The sequence below is a fragment of the Empidonax traillii genome, unplaced genomic scaffold (assembly GCF_003031625.1).
Source record: "Empidonax traillii isolate 1590-97213 ecotype Southwest subspecies unplaced genomic scaffold, ASM303162v1 scaffold4:size3804566, whole genome shotgun sequence".
Taxonomy (NCBI): domain Eukaryota; kingdom Metazoa; phylum Chordata; class Aves; order Passeriformes; family Tyrannidae; genus Empidonax; species Empidonax traillii.
In genome coordinates, this window is record NW_020955197.1 from 1,600,127 (window position 1) to 1,619,337 (window position 19,211).

General features: G+C 36.3%; 1 protein-coding gene across 9 annotated transcripts in view; it reads left to right on the plus strand.

Moving 5' to 3' along the window:
* ADGRV1 (adhesion G protein-coupled receptor V1) overlaps window positions 1-19,211 on the plus strand; it is a 251,512-nt gene that overhangs the window by 69,657 nt on the left and 162,644 nt on the right. For 6 of the 9 annotated variants that reach the window (XR_003570537.1, XM_027878011.1, XM_027878004.1 and 3 more), the window contains 19 exons: window positions 1,187-1,350; window positions 1,848-1,941; window positions 2,541-2,570; window positions 4,507-4,585; window positions 5,203-5,341; window positions 5,842-5,983; window positions 6,395-6,657; window positions 7,690-7,865; window positions 9,259-9,383; window positions 10,087-10,253; window positions 10,336-10,479; window positions 11,357-11,464; window positions 11,953-12,205; window positions 12,885-13,007; window positions 13,174-13,396; window positions 13,852-14,056; window positions 14,969-15,115; window positions 17,371-17,626; window positions 18,812-19,020. Coding sequence is in view for 8 of the 9 variants with exons in the window: in XM_027878011.1 (XP_027733812.1) it covers window positions 1,187-1,350; window positions 1,848-1,941; window positions 2,541-2,570; window positions 4,507-4,585; window positions 5,203-5,341; window positions 5,842-5,983; window positions 6,395-6,657; window positions 7,690-7,865; window positions 9,259-9,383; window positions 10,087-10,253; window positions 10,336-10,479; window positions 11,357-11,464; window positions 11,953-12,205; window positions 12,885-13,007; window positions 13,174-13,396; window positions 13,852-14,056; window positions 14,969-15,115; window positions 17,371-17,626; window positions 18,812-19,020 (3,047 nt within the window). In the remaining variant the exon portion in view is untranslated. The remainder of the gene's footprint in view (window positions 1-1,186; window positions 1,351-1,847; window positions 1,942-2,540; window positions 2,571-4,506; window positions 4,586-5,202; window positions 5,342-5,841; window positions 5,984-6,394; window positions 6,658-7,689; window positions 7,866-9,258; window positions 9,384-10,086; window positions 10,254-10,335; window positions 10,480-11,356; window positions 11,465-11,952; window positions 12,206-12,884; window positions 13,008-13,173; window positions 13,397-13,851; window positions 14,057-14,968; window positions 15,116-17,370; window positions 17,627-18,811; window positions 19,021-19,211) is intronic. The other 3 variants (XM_027877969.1, XM_027877978.1, XM_027877992.1) reach the window with 2 other exon arrangements.

Genomic DNA, 19,211 nt, shown 5'->3' on the forward strand with positions numbered 1-19,211 from the left:
TTCCCACATCTTTGTCTCTAAACTTCCAGAAGTTGACAACTTAGGAATGTCCCATGGAAAAAGTTACATTCATACCACTGAATTCAGTTCTCTTATGAGAAGTCTGTATTCTTTTTTAATTCAATTTTTCCTTTTAAAATCAAATTGAGTGCTACTAACTTCCAGAAGTCAGTGATGTACTGCGTGTAGAAATATTTACTTGTGTTATTTGCCTGAGGATTTTAAGTTACATTGAGAGATAATGTGTAATCATTTTCTAGTTACATTTTTAGACTATATTTAAACATCTTTGATAATCTCTCCTAGTTTCTGTTTTCTGTTTTGAAGTGAAGTGACGAGTTAAAACAAATATTCAAGATCTGGACACAGCGGAAGATTTGTAGAGGCATTTTAATGATATTTCCACATTTTCCCATTTATTTTTTAATACTAATCAGTATCTAAATTAACTTTTGAACACTACTAAGGAAACAAATACTTTATTCTAAGTGTATATAGTAAATGTAAAATCTCTTAATTAAAAGTCATCCTTATTTGTTAATACTGAGATTCTTTTATACCTTGCGTTAAATATTTCATAAAGGCTAGCTTTGAATTTCATCTGTTGTTTTATCTCCAGAATCACTTTCTTTAAATTTACAACTTAACTTACTCTGACAGGTTAGTGAGATGTGGCTTATTTATTAAAAAAAATAAATTATGTCGAATTTGTCCTCTTAGTGAAATATATCAGTGTTGCCTCCCTTTATTGAAGTCTTTGTCAGTCTTTTTGGGAAGAAAACTAGATTTTGCACTGCCTTTAGAGCCTTTCTTAGATACCAGTTGTTCCTGAAACATTCTACTTCTCTTGGCACTGAACCTGATATTAATAATGCATTAGAAGTCCCAGGTAATACTTCAGCAATGTAATATTTTCAGTCCACAGCACCTCAAATGCCTGAATATATTTGGTCCTAATTCTTTCCAAGCCCTGTGGTGTTGAACACATCATCAAAGGCTGGCCTGAAAGCATGTTAAAAGCAGTAACAAAATTCTGTTGGCTCCAGATTACTCTTTTAATCCTTTTGGTTTGCAGTTAGACTTTTCATTTTGTCAAGGAGCATTTTATTTCCTTTCTTTTTCTATTCTGATGAGCGTTATGTAAAAACTGAGAACAGTTGGGTTTTTTTGGTCATATTTTAAACAGGTGCTATCAATGTTACATATGCCACAGTTCCAGGATTGGTCACCTTAAGTAATCAGACAGAGGGGACCTTGGCTGAACCAGGAGCTGATTATGTAGCTGTTTCTGACTCACTGATTTTGGAAGAAGGAGAAACATCAGCTGCCATAAGTGTTACTATTCTAGAGGTAAATTCTATACCCTCTCACTCTATACACAGAAAAGGAAAACTGTGGAACCTGAAGCTTGCAACCTAGGTATTACTTAAAGCTATAGATTTTATTGTAATTTAGAGAGCCTGTGTTTTAATGGTAAAATCATGTAAGGATAAATAATAACAGAGAACAGTACTACTTACAGTTAAATGAATTTAAACTCTCTCATTAAGACTTTATTGTCTGATATTCAGACCACCGTAATTCTTCGCTTGCTACAGGTTGAAATGTATGCCTTTAAAATTGGGCAGAAATTTATTCACATGTCTAGTTCAGTGTCAACGTGGTCTTTTCCATGAAATAAAATGTCTTACTTTATAATTCATTCAAGATTGTACATTTTATATAAAAATGTTGCAAGAAAACATTGCCATAATGGTAGAAACTTCTAGTGTGTTGCTTTTTGGCAACTTCTGTTACAGTTTCTTAAAGAAAATGAAAAGAGGATGTACTGGATTTTTGTTTTCTAGGATGATGTACCAGAAGTGCAAGAGTTCTTCCTGGTTAATTTGACTTCAGTGGAACTTATAATGAACCATTCAACTTCTTCCCTACCTAGGCTGGGTAAAACAACTTATACAGAATTATGTTTATTTTTATATCAGTTGCAATCATATTATATTACTCTGGCATGTTCTCATTATTCCACTTACTTGCCAACTATGCTAATATGTGACCAGGTACCCTGCAAGAAACATTGTAGAATATCAAGTATAGTCATTATTACACTGACTACTTACTTTTTAAAGCCCTGCAAAATCTATAAGGAAATTTTCATAGAGGAGTTAGTTAGTAATTAGCATTTGGACAGCATAGTTATCTCAAAAGTTGCATTGGCAGTCAGTTAATGGGATTTTAATTTCCAAAAACATACTGGAAATAAATTCTTTCATGTGGCTCCTGTGCTCACTCTTTCAAAAGCAGCTTTTTATTGCTCTTTATCAGATTTACTTTTAGGAGTTATATTCTATGGTTTTGCTCCTCTTCCAGTGAACTTATTGTTTGCTTAATTATATTCTCATTCTTCTTCTGAATTCGGTAACAGAGCTGCCACTGGCTTTAAAGGCAGTTGGGTTATCCTTTGGTACTAGAGACTAATTATGCTGATTATTTCTAACATCTTCTATGACTCTTTTCCCTTTTCCTTTGCATGCGTGTTGAAGTGACAGAGTTAACTCGTTACAGACTGAAAGGTAACTTGCAAGACTGGTTGTTGGTTTGTAGACACTGAGCTATGACTAGTTGAGTCTAAAATTTAAAACATAAGAAGGGTAACATTAAAATACAGAGGATTTTCTGAACTAGATTGTTCTGTACTTAGGATGATAGTTTTAATCCATAAGGCAAAAACTTGTCCTTACTATAAAATGTCACAATGAGTTCTGTTATCAGACTATTTTCTAATCTTGTTCTTTCTATGGGTGTATTTTTCTTTGTCGTAATTGAGGATTATCAATTATCATAATTGAGGACCTTGTTGATGCAGTGCATTTCTTTAGGACATACAACAATGCCATACGCCACAGAAAATATTTAACATAAGTCTAGGTCTCTTATATTAAAAAATTGGTGTCCTGCACATGATACTGGCATGTGCAGTCAATTCTACACATCTGGAATATATTGTATACGCTGTTCCAGTCATGGCCATGTGGATGCAATATGTGGTGTAGGTCTGGGGTGTCTGTGATGTACAGTTAAACACATGGAACTTAAGTAACCACTGTTTCTGATATGAGGCTTCACAGATATGGAGCAGAAACAGGAAACATAAAGACTGTTATGTTTTCATCACGCTCCTCTTTCTCCCATCTTCTAGAAAAGGTGAAAGAAAAAGCCTGACTAATACAAAAGTCAAGGAATTAAGAAATGGGAAAATGTTCAACACTGGGGAATGATGAAAGAAAAACAAATAAACTTATTGGATAGAAGAAAGACTCTAGCTTGAGTAGGAGTGGCAGGGGGGCATCAGGGAAAGGGAAGCATGTCAACCATGAAAGAAGAGGTCTGCTGTTGAAAGTGAGGTATTACAGATCTTGGGTGAGCTGATCAGACTGTAACACAAAAAGAAAAAGCAGTTTAGGAGTGAAGATGAAGGGTCTGTATTCACTGACACTCCCTATAGATATCTAAACTTCAGTAAGATTTCTGATATATAGAGGTGTTGCAGCTGTTGGTGATGTTAATCATTACCTCATAGTGTGAGGTTTGGATTTGTGACAGTGACATTTTATTTAGGTTTATGTGATTTAATAGAAATCTTTCAAATGGATCTAAAAATAGTGGAGCAGTGGAGCTGATTTGTTTTGTAGAAATCGTCATTCTTCATTTCTTTTTAAGTCTTATTAAAATCAAATTGATGTAAATTGAGGTAATCATGTGATGCTGTTTGAACAAATTAAGGTACTATATTGAAAGTCAAGTTTATGAACAGTCGAGTTCTGACTATCAGGTCCTGGTCCCTGAAAGTGGTGGACATTTCTGGCATCAATCTATTTTTCAGTATTTTCACAGGGCAATACATGAAATCATCTTTCAGGGTTACTATGAAGATACATATGTTTTTACAAAGTAATAGAATGTTACGGTGCATAAACTACCTATAAGGAAATTAATAATTCTGTATTTGTAGCAGAATCTGAGGTTTAAGGTTTATGATCAGGCACTGAAACATGAACAGGAGATGAAATACTGGATCATTTATTATTCTTTCTTACTCATTTTCCCTTACATTCTCAGAATGGTGTAGTCTGCAAAACATTAAATGTCATCATATTAAAAATACATAATGAAGATGAATTAAGATTCCTTGATAAATCTTGCTTCTGGAATTTTCTAATTTTTCTATGCTGTGGGGTTTTATTCTAAATTTTCTTTAGTCCTTTTTTCCTAAGCATTATCAAATGTAACAGTTGTAATTCAGGGCATTGTCTTGCAATTCTAATGGTAAGGTCCTAAAAATAGATTTTCTTTAAGCTTTTCCAAATTATCTTGCCCATGACCTTTTTGTCATCCACAGTTCTTCTATAAAATTAGTAGAGAAATAAAGAAATTCTTCTGTTATGCTTGAAAATAATGAAAATGGACTTTATTATTCTTTCATATTTGTCCTTCTGTTTTCCATTTTAGATGTGGAAGGTTTAGCTTCTCAAATTATTATTGATGCTAATGATGGAGTAAGCGGAGTAGTTGAATGGGAAAGTACCAAGTAAGTCTTGTCTCTTTAAAGAACTCCCTGTGTCAGTTAATGATTGGAGTTGCTCGATAATTTTAATTTTCAGTTAACAGTAGAACTTCTCTTAACAATAGGGTCCCATATTTGAAATGGCAACACATCATTCCGTTCAGTAGAACTGGAAAGTATAAGATAATTCCCATGCTGGAAACAAGCATTTCCATTATGTTTACTCAGAAATCTTATGCTACCATGTAGTTATTTTCACTATTGTCCTTTTGTATTGTGAACTTCCATCACTTCTGCAGCCTCCATCCAGTGCTCCAGCCTCTGCATCCATGTAAGCATACACACTGTCATCTACCAGATCTTTTTCTCTGATTTCCAAGAGCTAGGAAGAAGGCATCTGTGACCACAGACAGGCTTAATCTGCCACTAATAAGCAGGAAAAGGACAACATCCTATAGTTTAATTCCATTTACATAAGAAACAAAGATAAAAAGGTTGCATTAGACATTGGTGATGATGCTGCTACTATAATGGTGCCTTTTTCTTATAAAGCAGAGGAGATGAAGTGAAAATATAACTATTATCTACCATCTTATTCTGAAGAACATGCACAGTGAGCATTGTCTTGGTTTTTGTTTTAGTTTTGAAGTTAATGAATCTCACGGGAATCTGACCATAATGGCATACCGAAACAAAGGATCTTATGGCAATGTGTCTGTATTTTTTTATGCCCAAAATTTGGAGGCACAGCTGGGTTTGGATTTTAGTGTGACCTCAAGGGTAAGAATTCTAAATCTAGTAATTTTCATTGCTTCAGCTTCCTCAAAAGAGTGTCCTCTTGTTTTTTCTGCAGAAATTTTTCAGCTTGTTTCAGTTGCTTTTATCATCTAAATAGAATGAGATAGAATTAGTCATCTTATTTTACTCTTTCTTTCTTTTTTAGTACTGAAGCATTTTTAAATATAAGACACGTTGTAAACTTTCAAACATCTATTTCAAATAAAGTTTTGCTTAGACAAGAGCATATAAGAGTCCATGTAAGTTTTAATATTTTTTACAACAGAACTCTCAAAGTGAATTGCTCTTGCTTGTCCTCACTCTGCAGTATGCTGAACTATTATGCTTCTATTTCAATCAGCTTCTAAGGGACATAGATATTACAGCTCTTCTTGCCTCTTCTTTTCTTCCTAGCTAAGACAATTCTACTTTGCCTTAGTTTAAAATTTCTCTATGTATTAACAGCTGTTAAGTGTTCAATGCTTTCTGTGCTTCAATGCTAGACTCTTTTTTTTGCTGATGGAGAAAGGAATAAGTCAGTTGTTGTTACGATTTTTGATGATGATATTCCTGAAGGTGTTGAAAAGTTCCAGTTAATTCTAACAAATCCCTCTCTGGGCCTGGAATTAGGGAAGAACACAACAGGTAAAACTTAGTTTTGATGTTCTCCTTCTTCAGAATTGTCATTTTAGTGACAGTCATTTTAACTTCATTCTTCTGAATCAGAAAACACCATTGCCCTGCTATGGTAGATCATTAGTCTCCTTTGGAAAATTCTTAAACATCTCTGTGAAATGTGAAAAATTAACAAAATAATATGTAAAATAAGGAATCAAAAAGTGCAAAAGTGAACTTTTTAATAAGAGAGTCTAGATTCTTCTTTTCTAGAAATCTTTCTAGATAAAGCAAAATACTTACATACTCTCTTCAAGTAATATCAGCATTATACACTAAAGGAAGAATGGATTTATGTATATATGTTTTTATTTGTATATGTATACAATTATATTTTACTATATTAATGAAAGAATATTTCCATCATTTATTTCTCAAAAGCCACAGTTACTATATTTGCCAATGATGATGGACATGGAGTTTTGTCATTCAATAACAGTGATCACTTCTTCCTAAGAGAGCAAACAGCTCTCCATCTGATGGAAAGCATTGCAGTATTAAATATTATTAGAGAACCTCCTCAGGGGATATTTGGAACTGTGACTGTTCAGTTTCTTGTAAGTGAAATTAATTCTTCAGAGCCGTCAGTGGATTTGACCCCTTCTCAAGGATATATTGTTCTGGAAGAGGGAGTCAGATTCAAGGTAATATGATAGTTTTTACCAATGAAGGGAAGGAAGTTTTTTCAAAATTTTTGGGGGGCTTTCAGAAATGTCCATGTTTTTTCCATGTATTAGTTTTTTTCTGATGTTTTCCTTCATTCTTGGAGCTAACTAAGTCATGAGAGTGCATAAAAATTGAAGGTGCTTTGTTGTGGATATTTTGCTCTTTGTAATAATTCAGTGAAAAATATAAAAGTGAAAAAATATAAAGGGTATATAATATTTATGTATTTGTATGTATTTAGCACATAGCTGAAACACAGACTTTTGACATGAAGTCATAATTTGCAAGTCTAAATAGTTAAAGTGGGAGTAAAGCTCCCATTCTGTTATATATTCAACAAAGTATGCTGAAGCAATGGCAAAAGGTGATCAGCTTTTAAAGTCATGAAAATTTAAAACTACTTATTTTCCTAGGAGTATTAAGCTCATTGCCTCTATGCTGTCCCCACAAGAATGTCAGCTAGAAAGTGAGGTAGCTTAAGTATGTGAAATCCTGACCCTTCTGAATTTTAATGGTTGCTTTATTTTATATTACTTTATTTTATTTAAATTTATTTTATTTTATTTTTTCAGTGAAGCTGGGGTCAGTAACAGGTTAGTGGAGTAGAATCTGAAACAAACCTTACTGAAAACACTTGTTTTCAATTTCTGAACCTGAAGTGCATTGGGAACTTCAGTGATGGGCAGTTTAGCAGATCTGTGGGAAATGGGAAGTAAAAGATTTCTTAATACAGTCTCTAAATATGGTTCTTAGGATAAGAATAAAGAGAATGGAAAAATAGTTTAAAAAAAGAAAATTGCATATACTTGTGTTAATGTTGCAAGGTCAGCAAAGAATGACTTTAGAACCTGAGCCTGAACTGTCCCTACGTCACTGCAGTTTCAAGAGCTGCTGTTGTGCAGTCCAGAGCTGAGAATAGAATGAACAGAAACAGCAGCGAGGTCTGAATAGTGTTGTGTCGTCATTAGCTGTCAAGTCTCAGCAACTTTCTGTGCTCGTTTTCTTGTCAGACTTTGCATATTTCTGCAATCCTGGATGGAGAACCAGAAATGGATGAGGACTTTATTGTTACCCTGTTCAATCCCACTGGAGGAGCCAGACTAGGCACAAAAGTGCAAACTATGATTACGATTTTACAGAACCAGGCTCCACTGGGGCTTTTCAGCATCTACCCACTGACAAATAGGTAGTAAATTTTTATTCTATCAAATACTATTACTGTTATACAGAAAACCACTTAGAATGGACTATTCATCATTAGAAAAGTGATTTCTCTATGGATTTTTTCATGAAATGGTACTTCCTTAGTCCCTTAACATTTCACTAATAGTAATCCATATTAAGAGCTCCAAACCTTAGATCAGTGCCCAGGGAATCACAAATTTTACAATTTAAGTTTTTTAAGCTTGTGTAAGATACACTCTGACTCAGGGCTGTTTTTCAGAACCAAATGGGCTATATTACCTGGACAAGCTTGAGAAGTGGGCCCATGGGAATCTCATGAGGTTTAACAGACCAAGTGCAAGGTGCTACACCTGGGTCAGAGCAACCCCCAGTATCAAACCAGGCTGGGGGATCAACAAATCAAGCACAGCCCTGCCGAGAATGACTTGTGTGTGCTGGTGGGTGAGAGGCTGGAGATGAGCCATCAGTATGCACTTGCAACCCAGAAAGCCAAGTGTGTCCTGGGCTGCATCCAAAGCAGTGTGGGCAGTGGGTCGAGGGAGGTGATTCCGTCCCTCTGCTCTGCTCTGGTGAGACCCCACCTGCAGTGCCGCATCCACCTCTGGGAGCCCAGCACAGGAAGGACATGGACCTATTGGAGCGAGTCCAGAGGAGGCCAGCAAGTTGATCAGAGGAATGAAGCACCTCTCCTATGAGGAAACACTGAGAGAACTGGGTTTGTTTATCCTGGAAAAGAGAAGGCTTCAGGGTGACCTTATTGTGGCTTTCCAGTACCTGAAGGGAACTTAGAGGAAAGACGGGGCAAGATTGTTTACAAGAGCACGTAGTGACAGGACAAGGAGAAATGTGTTCAAATTGAAGCAGATTAGGTTTAGTTTAGGTATTAGGGAAAAATTCTTTACTGTGAGGATGGTGAGGCACTGGAACAGGTTGCTTGGAGAAGCTAGGGATGACCTATCCCTGGAAATGTTCAAGGCCAGGCTGAATGGGACTCTGAGCAACCTGGTTAAGTGCAAGGTGTCCCTGCCCATGCGTGGTGCAGGGGAGGGGTTGGAACTAGATGATCTTTAAGGTCCCTTCCAACCCAAACCATTCTATGATTCTACGTTTCTGCAATATGGAATGATGTTTTGAGAAATCACTCAGCTTTAACTGTATGGTTGATGTGTTGAATTTCAGGGTGGTTTAAGATTTTGTTGAATTCCCTATAATTTTGCCAAGGTCTTGTGTTAGGAAACACTGGGTAACCTTAATCGATGTCAGTACATCAGATAAAAAAACCAATTTTTTCCTTTTATTGCATATTCTGCACTGGAATTGTACTGTAAGAATCTTATTTGTATACTATAAAAATAATGCTTTTTAAAATTTATTTTCACAATTCTCACATTTAGGACAAATATCTTCACAGTTGAAGAAGCCAACACTACAGTTTATTTGAAAGTTTCACGGAGTAATGGGCTCAACGTGTCTGTGAGTGTTGAGTGGGAGACATTGTCGGATACTGCATTTGGCATCAGTACGTTCACTTTATTGAGAGCAGCCATTGCTATTGTCAGGGTGGAGATAGCCAGAGACAAACCAAAAATATAGGAGATGTAACTTTGGAATGTAAATTCACCTATTCAGACTTGGTCACATGAATTAATAGATAAAAGAACTTAGCTGCTTAAGAGTCAGCTTGTCATCAGCCACTGCTGCGAGAGTTTCAGTAATGTGTATTGCTCTTCTTGTTGCTCGTATATTGTCACTAGACCTTTGATTTATAAAATCTGTTATTTGTAACTTTGGATTTTTCTAATACAGTATAAAAGACACTATTTTCTGTAAGCAGCAGCCAACTTGGTCAGATTAAGAATCTTAGTGCCTTGGCTGATGTTGAGGATTTACACATTTTGTAGTTTCTTTGTCACTTTTTATTATTTTCTATCTAGGTAATTTTCTCACTGCCCAAATTCCAAACTTGAGTCATCTGAATCACACTCAAACTGCCTGTGTATCTTACATGTGTAATTGTAGTATGTGAGGAATGCATTTACTGCTTAACTGTCATTACAACCTCAGTGCTATACAATTTCCATGGATTTGCATGCACTCATACCAGCTATTTGAAGACAACTTCAATATTTCTGATACTAGGTGTGGTTTTGGCAAGTAAATAATGAAAATGGGGTTGTAAAAGACCTCAAGGATAAGTAGTTTTTTATTTTACTGTATTGCAGGGGGTAGTATCAGTGTCCTGTCTGTCTTGCAAAGCTTTGTGGAGCAGTCAGCAGCTAGCTGGTGTTTTTTTCCATCTGGAGAAGTCCTGTATGGTGTGCTTTTGCGTTCACCTCCAGCTGTGTTTTCTACTCTCTACCAGTGGAAAGGAGTATTTGTTGCTGTTGAGGTAAATGCTTGCTTACAAACACCAAACATGCTACCTAATAAAAAATTTTCATCTCAATTCTACTTTTTTATTCCTCTCTCAGGATTTCAGTTTGTATAATCCTAAGAGCTGTGTGTCTTTCCAAATACATGCCTCTCCCTACCTTGTGATTACTCATGGAGGAGCCAGGCAGGGAGCTTCCAACAGCAGTGTGTATGCATTCATGCCTGGACGCAAACTATTGAAGGTAAATCCATTTTATTTACAAAATTGTGAAATAATGGGGTTAGAAGGGCCTTCGGGTGGTCCTCCACAGCAGCCACTCTGTACTCAACTAGTTCAGGACCCGAACATCCTGCATGACTTCAGTCATGCAACCTACTGTCCTGATTCCAGCCAGGACAGGGTCAATTTTTGCAGTAGCCAGGAAGCGACATGGTTGGGACCCAGAGTTTATTCTATACCACATCATGAGGGAAGGGGACCCTTCCACGGGTCAGGTTAGTGTGGTAGTGTTTCGTGTGTTGCTGGTTTCTATGTGGTGAGTGCTTTCATGTGTGAATCATTCACCCTTCTTATACCCTCTGTTTTTAATATTGTTGCTGTTATTCTTCATTTTCTTATTTCATTGCTGTTTCCAGTAAATTGTTCTTATCTTAACCCGTGGTGTTTACCTTTTGTGCCTCCAATTTTCCTCTCCATCCTACCAAAATGGGGAGAAGGTTGAGTGAGTGGCAGCATGAATGTTTCAGTGGGACACTAAATTGGGCAATACCATTCATAAATGTAATAACCACTGTTATTACAACTGGTAGTCTAATGTGTTTTTATAGTTATATCTTGAGGGTGGGATAAAATGAATGGGGAAGGGAGGAAAGAAATTGTGGAGCAATGGAGTCATAGAGCATTTTCTGAAAAACATATAGTAAGTCATATTAATGTTCTAAATTTACATCACATATATAGACATAGTTTTACAATTGTAGAATTAAATCTATGAAATTTCTTTGTTCTTTTTTTAATATATAGCTTATATGTAATTTTGCAATTTCTTAAAAATACATGTATAAACTTGTTACTCAAAGTGACTTCCAAATAACATTTTTGCCATATATCCCTTGTAGATACAGACTCTTTCTACTTTGGATACCAGACATGTAAAACATTTTGCTGTGGATGAAGAAGACTATTTGGTTTTTGTGAGTCACACCACCAATTTCAGTTCCATCCAGGTTAGAATACACTTGTCTTCTATGACTTTTTTTTGATTTGGGTAGTTTGGTTAGTTTTGAGTTTGAAATCTGAAGGGATAATTAAAAAAAACCTAAATATGTATTTCTGAAAACTGACTTATGTTTTTATTACAGATTTACAGGGCTTAAAATTCTAGACTTGTTTAAATGTAACAATACTCATACATTAACATGTAATTTATACTTAGTTTGATTTTATTGCTAATATTGGTTTTAAAATCTATCATGTTAAACACCTATAAGAACAGAGATAGCTTCTGACCATAAATGTGTTCATCTGAAGAACAGTCACAGATGCTTACATAATGTAGTTACTTACCAGTGTGCTTCTACCTTAATGTAGGATCCAACTTAGAAATGAGGAATTCAATTTATTATAATTCATCCTAATTTATCATGACACTTAATTTCTCTTCTCTTGGTGCTAGTTATGAATATATAATAAAAAATATTTCATATTTCCACAGGTTTTCCAGTGGAATAAAGATCTATTTGTGCTGCATCATCAACTTCCAGTTTACAGAGCTCTGAACATTGCCTTGTTTCCTCGAGGAGGGATTATGTACCTGGTAGTTTCTTTGACAAATAACACCCAGAATGTGCTCTTGTATCAGTGGTTGAATAATGAGTTTAGGAATCTTCACCAGTTACCAGCAAAAGAAATCAAACATATGGAGACCTGGACTTCTGGATCTGATATCTACTTAATTATTGCAGAAGGTATTTAGCAGAAAACAAACACTGAGTTTTCTAAGTATATACTGCTTATTTGGTAGCAAAGGCATTTGGGGTAAAGGAGTTTACATGGGGATTAAAATGTTACTCGGGGGTGACAATTTGCTGATAAGCATCTTTTCAAAGTAATCTGTTTTTTGTCCTTCAGAAAATAAAAGGATTGTGTTTGTTCTCAAATATTTATGAAACCAATTAAAATATTTTCCAAAGAACAATAATAAATAATAACTCCATTCATCTAGCTGCTAATTATGCCTTTCTAAGCTTTTCTGAGCTTTGCGATATGCAAAGATCATTGTTCAGCAAAGAACACGAGCTATTTTATTACAAGTATGACCTTTTAGGCATTCTGTTATGTCTGCATCCCTATGCGTATTTAAAAGTTTATATTGCAGTCCATAGGTTTCTTTGCAATTGACCGTTGTCTGTTGGCATTTATAGTGTTCTTATATGTGAATGTGTGCCCTTAAGTGGTGTAACTGAATGGAGCATCTGATGGAGATGAGTCATACTGTGGAGTTATGCACCAAGTAAAAAGGAAGATACGATCACTGATCTCACTTTTTAATTAAAGCTGCCACTCTGCCTTTGAATGGCCACTGGTGTGTGATTTTTCTAATAAGAAGCAATATAATGTAAGTTTCATGATTTTTCTCCTTTGTAGAATCTGGAAATTCTTCTGAAATATTCGTCTGGGAGACAGGGCAGTCTACCTTCAGGCACTTTCAGTCTCTTCCAGTCTGTGCTATAAGAAATATCCATGTTTTCATGCCTCCTTCAGGTTTAGGTAAGACCTCATGTATAGTACTGGAATTGAATATGCTCATTTTTCGTGTTTTTTATCAGATTTTAAGAGGTATTTTAAGAGTTGCACTACCGAGGGCATTTCTGGCCTTTCAAGAAGAACTTAAATCACTGAATATTTATTTTTTTCTCCTCCTTTCTCAACGTAGTTCACATCCTGCTCTCTGGTAAGGACACAACAGCACTGTATTCCTGGAACTCAGAAGGGAACCAGTTTTCCATAATGCTGGAAGCCCCATATGCAGATCATATCTCTTCAGCTACTGCAAGGTCTCTGAACTCCAGCAAGAGCTTGATTGCTCTTTCCAGAGAGTCCAGTTCCCAGATTTATGAGCTCACCACTATCTCCAACCAGTCAGATTTTATACCTAGGTAGGTTTTTTGTTTTATAGGACTTTCTCCTGGCTCTTGCATTCCTTTTAATGTGATACTGTTTTTGTTAAAGGAGAGAGCATTATAGACTTCTGTGTGTTGTACTTAAAAACACTAAACAGAATGTTTCACAGGTAACTTTAGGATCCCTAAAGTCAAACTCCTCACAACTGGCTTTAAGACACAGAAAGAAGGAACTTGCAGTTATGACATGGTATTATTAAAACTTTTATTTAGGCTAAATTAAATTACTTTAATTTCAGTTACTCTGTGTTCTATTGTAATTTTTTTAAAAAAGGGCATTTAACCAACAACCTTTAAACCTCAGTTACTTACTCAAGAATACAAGTAATAATTTCAGCTTCAAAAACACTCATTAAATTTACAACACTGCTTTCAGAGTTCAGTAATCAGCTATCCTCAGTTTATAGTTGATGCGTTTGTTTTTATGCTAGTTCAGGTGAATTGATATTTGAGCCTGGGGACATGGAAGCCGTGATAGCAATAAATATCCTGGATGACATCATCCCCGAGGAGGAAGAATGCTTTAAAGTGTGGCTGAAAAACCCTAAGGGAGGTGCAGAGATTGGTGTTAACAGTTTTGTTAACATAATTATTCTTTCCAATGACAATGCCTATGGAGTCATTGCATTTGCTCAGGTAAAACCTATAAGGTAAATCATTAAAATATGTATGTATAAGTTCTGAATAATGGAACATAAACATACAAACCCTGTAAATTAAAACATGTGAAGGGATTGTTTTTCTAAAGTCTTGTAGCAACCTAAGTAAGAAGGTTATTGACATCCATTTAGCATTGCTATTTGATTATATAGATGCAAGGTGATAGAAACTCAGTTCAGTCTATCCCTATTATGGGATTTTTAGAATCCCCTTACATTTAGAATAACACATTATCAGTTTTTCAAAAGCCTAAAAATTCAGATTTTAGATGGCTTATATGATATCATCATAGAGTTGCTACTGATTGGTTAATCAAAGGAATTAAGTAAAAATCCTTTTCCTTTTCCTAATTTGTACCACAGGATGAGTCAATCTGTCTGAACAAAATAATTTGGAAAAAATGTCAGACTGAAGGTATTATTTAGAGTGGTTAATTCTTATATCATCCAATATTGTAGAAGTTATCTAAACAGATATATGTATTAAATGCATACTGAAGACATGAAACAGAATAATTGTTACTGGAATGAAACATTGCATCTGGACTAGTGTAAGGAGTAACAGCAGTGAAAATATGTCACTCTTGATGACCTACATATTTGTTATCTGCTTCAAATGATTTGGACATAAAATACTGTACTAAAAAAAGTAGCCTTAGGATAAGGAGGTCTGACATTTTAGATTTTTAGTGTCTATGAAACTTAGGACTGTTGAGTACTTCTAAAATTAAGACATAAATTTAATCAATGGACTTGTATTTGGCTGCTTAAGAGTAGATTAACTTACTGATGCTCAGTGTGTCTGGCTCCCTTTGAATACCCAGTTCCCTAAAGAGACTTTTCTTTGTAAGAAAATAATGTTTTGTTTCTGCTACTGTATGTTTTCCAGAACTCTTTATTTAAGCAAGTTGAAGAAATGGAACAGGACAGTTTAATCACCTTGAACATTGAACGTTTAATAGGAACATATGGACGAGTTACAGTAGAGTGGATTGCTAATGGGAGCACAAGTGACGTATTTCCAGCTTCAGGAGTGGTATGTAATAATATCACTTATTGGGGAAGCACCGACTGTGTTCTCTCAGACAATAGGTACAAATGTACTGAGAGAGAAGGATAATACAGCATGTTAAATTGCCCCACTTTTCTGGTAATTCCTTCTTCGTAGTACTTTCCTCTGATTCTGGCAGTTTGCACTTCTGCTTGGCATGTAGTACCTCAGCCTCACTCCTGCACTTCTAGAAACTGATATTGCAGTGCTGTCCAGGCGCTGGAAATGCTTATCTGTAGTATCCTGTTCCCATTTTCCTTTCTTCCTGCATTGAGATTCAGCTACTATGTCAAATCATTTGCATAGGCGGGAATCTGGGAGTGTTTGCCCTTTTTCCTGACCTTTTTAACACAATGGAGATCTTAAGTGGCCCAGGAGAATATGACAAGCCCCAGTTTTCTCTGTTTGTAAGACTTTTTAGATTTCTGACCATTAAACCCCAGTGTTTCCTGCCAGCCAAAGCTCTTGGTATGCCTTGGGACCAGGAGGAGTCAGGTTCTGTAAGTCAAAGCCCACCACCTGGTGGCTGGCTGTAACAGACACAAGGCCCTAAGAAAATATAGAGAAAAATCAGCGTAGGGGAAATGAGGGATGCCAAAACTGGAATTCTTAGACTACTCATTGAGGATTCCAGAGGGATGCTATATGATTTTGAAGCATAGGTTTGCAGGTAAGAAGAGTTGGAAAGTTGAAGTACAGATATTACATTATTCACTGGAAATTTCTGTTTATCCATCGTGGTAGGTGTAGCCTAAGTGTTTATAGACATGTCTTCCTTTTTCAGAAAGACCTAATCAAGTGACTGGCCCTTTGAGTTTAAAATAAGAGTATAGATACACGATGAAGAAAAAAACCCAAAGTTGAGTAGACATTTCTTCAATTAGCAGTAATTTTGATAGATATTATATGTTCATTCTTTATTTAACATATGTATGTGGTGGGTTGGCCTTCACTGGCTGACAGACCCCCACCTAATGCTCTCTTACTCCCCCATTTGAGCAGGATGAGGACAAAATAAGATGGAAAACCTTGAGAGAAATTCAGTTTAGTAAGAAAAACAAAAGCCATTGTCTATCTGGACTTCTCCAAGGTTTTCAGTACAGTTTCCCACAGCCTCCTCCTAAAGAAACTGATGCATTATTCTGAAACTGGGAGGTGCTGATAAATAGCTCCTTTTCAAACTGACAGCTTTTCAGATTGACAGTTGTCACAAGTGTCAACCCTCAGAGATGAATATTGAGCCCAACAATGCTTAATATCTTCATAAGTGATCTGGGTGATGGAATCAAGTGTTATCTGATGAAGTTTGCTAAGGATACCAAACTGAGTGAGGAAGTGGACACTTTGGAAGGGAGAGCCACCCTGCAGAAAGACCTGGGTAGGCTGGAAGAAAGACCTGGGTAGGCTGGAAGATTCATCAGAAACGAGTGTAAGGTCTTGCACTCTGGAAAACATAATCCAGGAGTGCAGCACCCACTGGGATCTACCTGTCTGGGGAGCAGGAGAAAGGGACCTGGAGGTCCTGTTGGTCATTAATAAACTCAATATGAGTGAGCACTTGCATCAGCAAGGCTATCCCCAGCAGAGATAAAGTCATTATCCCACTCTGCACTTGCCTGGCTACACCTGAAATACTGTGGTCAGTTTTGGTACCCACTATGGAAACAGATATGGACAGGCTCGAAAGGGTCCAGAGCTGACCACAAATATGGTCAAAGGACTGGGAAGTCTGTCATATGAGGACAGACTGAGAGAACTGTTCAGCCTTGAGAAAAGAACGCTGAGGGGAGACCTTATCACCAAGTTCCAGTATTTAAAGTGTGGCTACAAGGGTGACTTCCTTTTTAGAAGGTGGCACATGGAAAAGACAAGGGATGCAAGTTACTCCTGGACATATTCTGGTTGGACATAAGAGGAAAATTTTTCATCATGAGAATAATCATCCATTGTAATAATACCCCCAGGGAAGTTGTGGATTCGCCAACATTGACACTTTTAAGATTGACCTGGACAGGGTGCTAGGCCGTCTTGTCTAGTCTGTGCTACTGCCAAGAAAGGTTGGACCAGATGATCCTTGAGGTCCCTTCCAAACTCGTATTCTCTGTTTCTGTAAGAAGTTTCTATATGTGTGAGTGTATTTATGTTTTATAACTGATAGAGTTTTACAGAATAAAAGAGTTGGTATAACAACATTGAGAAGAAGTTTGACTTTTTTTTCCCCCCTTCCTCTAAAACTTTAGATTACCTTTTCAGAAGGTCAGGCCCTATCCACAATCACCCTGACAATTCTTGCGGACAGTGTTGCAGAACTTTCAGAGACTGTGGAAATCACACTCACCCATGTTACCACTGTGGGTGTGGAAGATACCACAAAAGGAGCTGTCATTGATCCCAAGAGGGCCAGAGCTGTACTTACCATTTTACCCAGTGACTCTCCACATGGTGTGATTGAGTGGCATATGGAGTCTCTCTTTGTTAAAACCACAGAGCCAGAAGGTAAGTCTGTTTCTTGATTCTTAGGAAAGTATGTATGTTTTTTTCAAAGTCAGCATTGTTGAAGCTATAACACTGGTTATATATAGTACTTACATTATATATCTCTTTCTCAACATTTTTGTATTAATATCCCTTAAAATATGTAACTTTGCATACATTACATACAATTTATGCTGTATTTCACATTTCACATGTGAACATTATCCAGCCATTGTTTAGGAGGTAAGTTATTATTATCTTGGCATCTTGTGCTGTAAATCTCTAATGCATAAAATACTTCTGTTTACATAAAAAGCTGAATTTCCCCATTTAATGGATTAATATATTATTTAAAATATACGCAGAAAGACTTTCCTCTTGAAGTGGCTCAAAAAGGAAAGCTTTTTGCTCTCTGGCATAAGCAAAGGAAGGAAGTAGAGCAGTGAATTTGATTGCAATGAAAAAATGAAGTGGTGTTTTTCTACTTTCCAGAAGCATGTTTGATTGGGTTGGGTTAGTTTTCCATCCAGGCACCAAGTGAAGTTGCAAAGGACCTTTGGCAGTTGGCCAGAGGAGAATTGTTCTGATGCTCAGGCTCCTGCCTTCCCTCAAGGCCCAGGGAGTGAAGCAGCTGATGCTCTGGCATTGTCTGCAGCCCCTCTGCAGCTGCTTGATGGGCTATTTATACTTCAACAGCCCAGCTGAAATTTCCTGACAATTTAATATTCTATTCATATTAACCAATTACATATATGAAAAAAAAAATTTCCATCAGAGCATATTATTTCAGGTAAAACTTCCTTAATCAGTTCCATTTTCAAGTGAATTTGTGTTGCCCCCTTTTTAGCAGCTGAAAGTATTGTGAAGGATTCTGTTGGTTTCTTATGTACACAGACATTATAAACATTAATACTTTGAAGTTAGGATTCAAGGAATGTTCTTAACTTTCATGGGTTGCACAGGTTTTTTTCCAATCTTTAAATGTTATATTTTCTAGTGAATGATACACAGGTGATAACGGGGAAAAAACGTCTGGATAATAAATGTAACAAAAGCTGATTCAAAGTACAAAGTGTATGAATACTTTTTATCTTTTCTATTTCTCCAGTCACAATTTAGCTCTTTTAGCCAGATGATATGTTTTGTCATTTATTGGAATTTCTGCTAAAACAATCGCCTTTATTTTTTTTCCCCTTCTCTTTACAGGGCAAATGAATTCAACTACTCTTACTCTACAAATTGTTCGAGAACAAGGATTTACTGGAGACCTTGCAGTTCATTTGAGAACTGCACCAAACCTTGAACTCCCCCTCTCCAACCGAGCAACAGAGAATGAGGATTATATACTGGAAAAGAGAACAGTCATTATGGCTGAGAATGCAACAACAGCTTTTGTCACAGTCACAATTTTGCCTGTGAGTAGCCTCATTAATAGCCTTAGCTATTAATGTTTTTTAAGGAAAAGGAAAAGGTACTCATTTTATACAAAAAAAGTATATTCTTGCAGCCACCTCTTTCAAAACAACTTGAGTATTCATCACTGGAAATGAATCAAATTCTTTGTTTTGTTGTAGTCCCAAAGTTAACTTATAAAAATGAAAAAAGG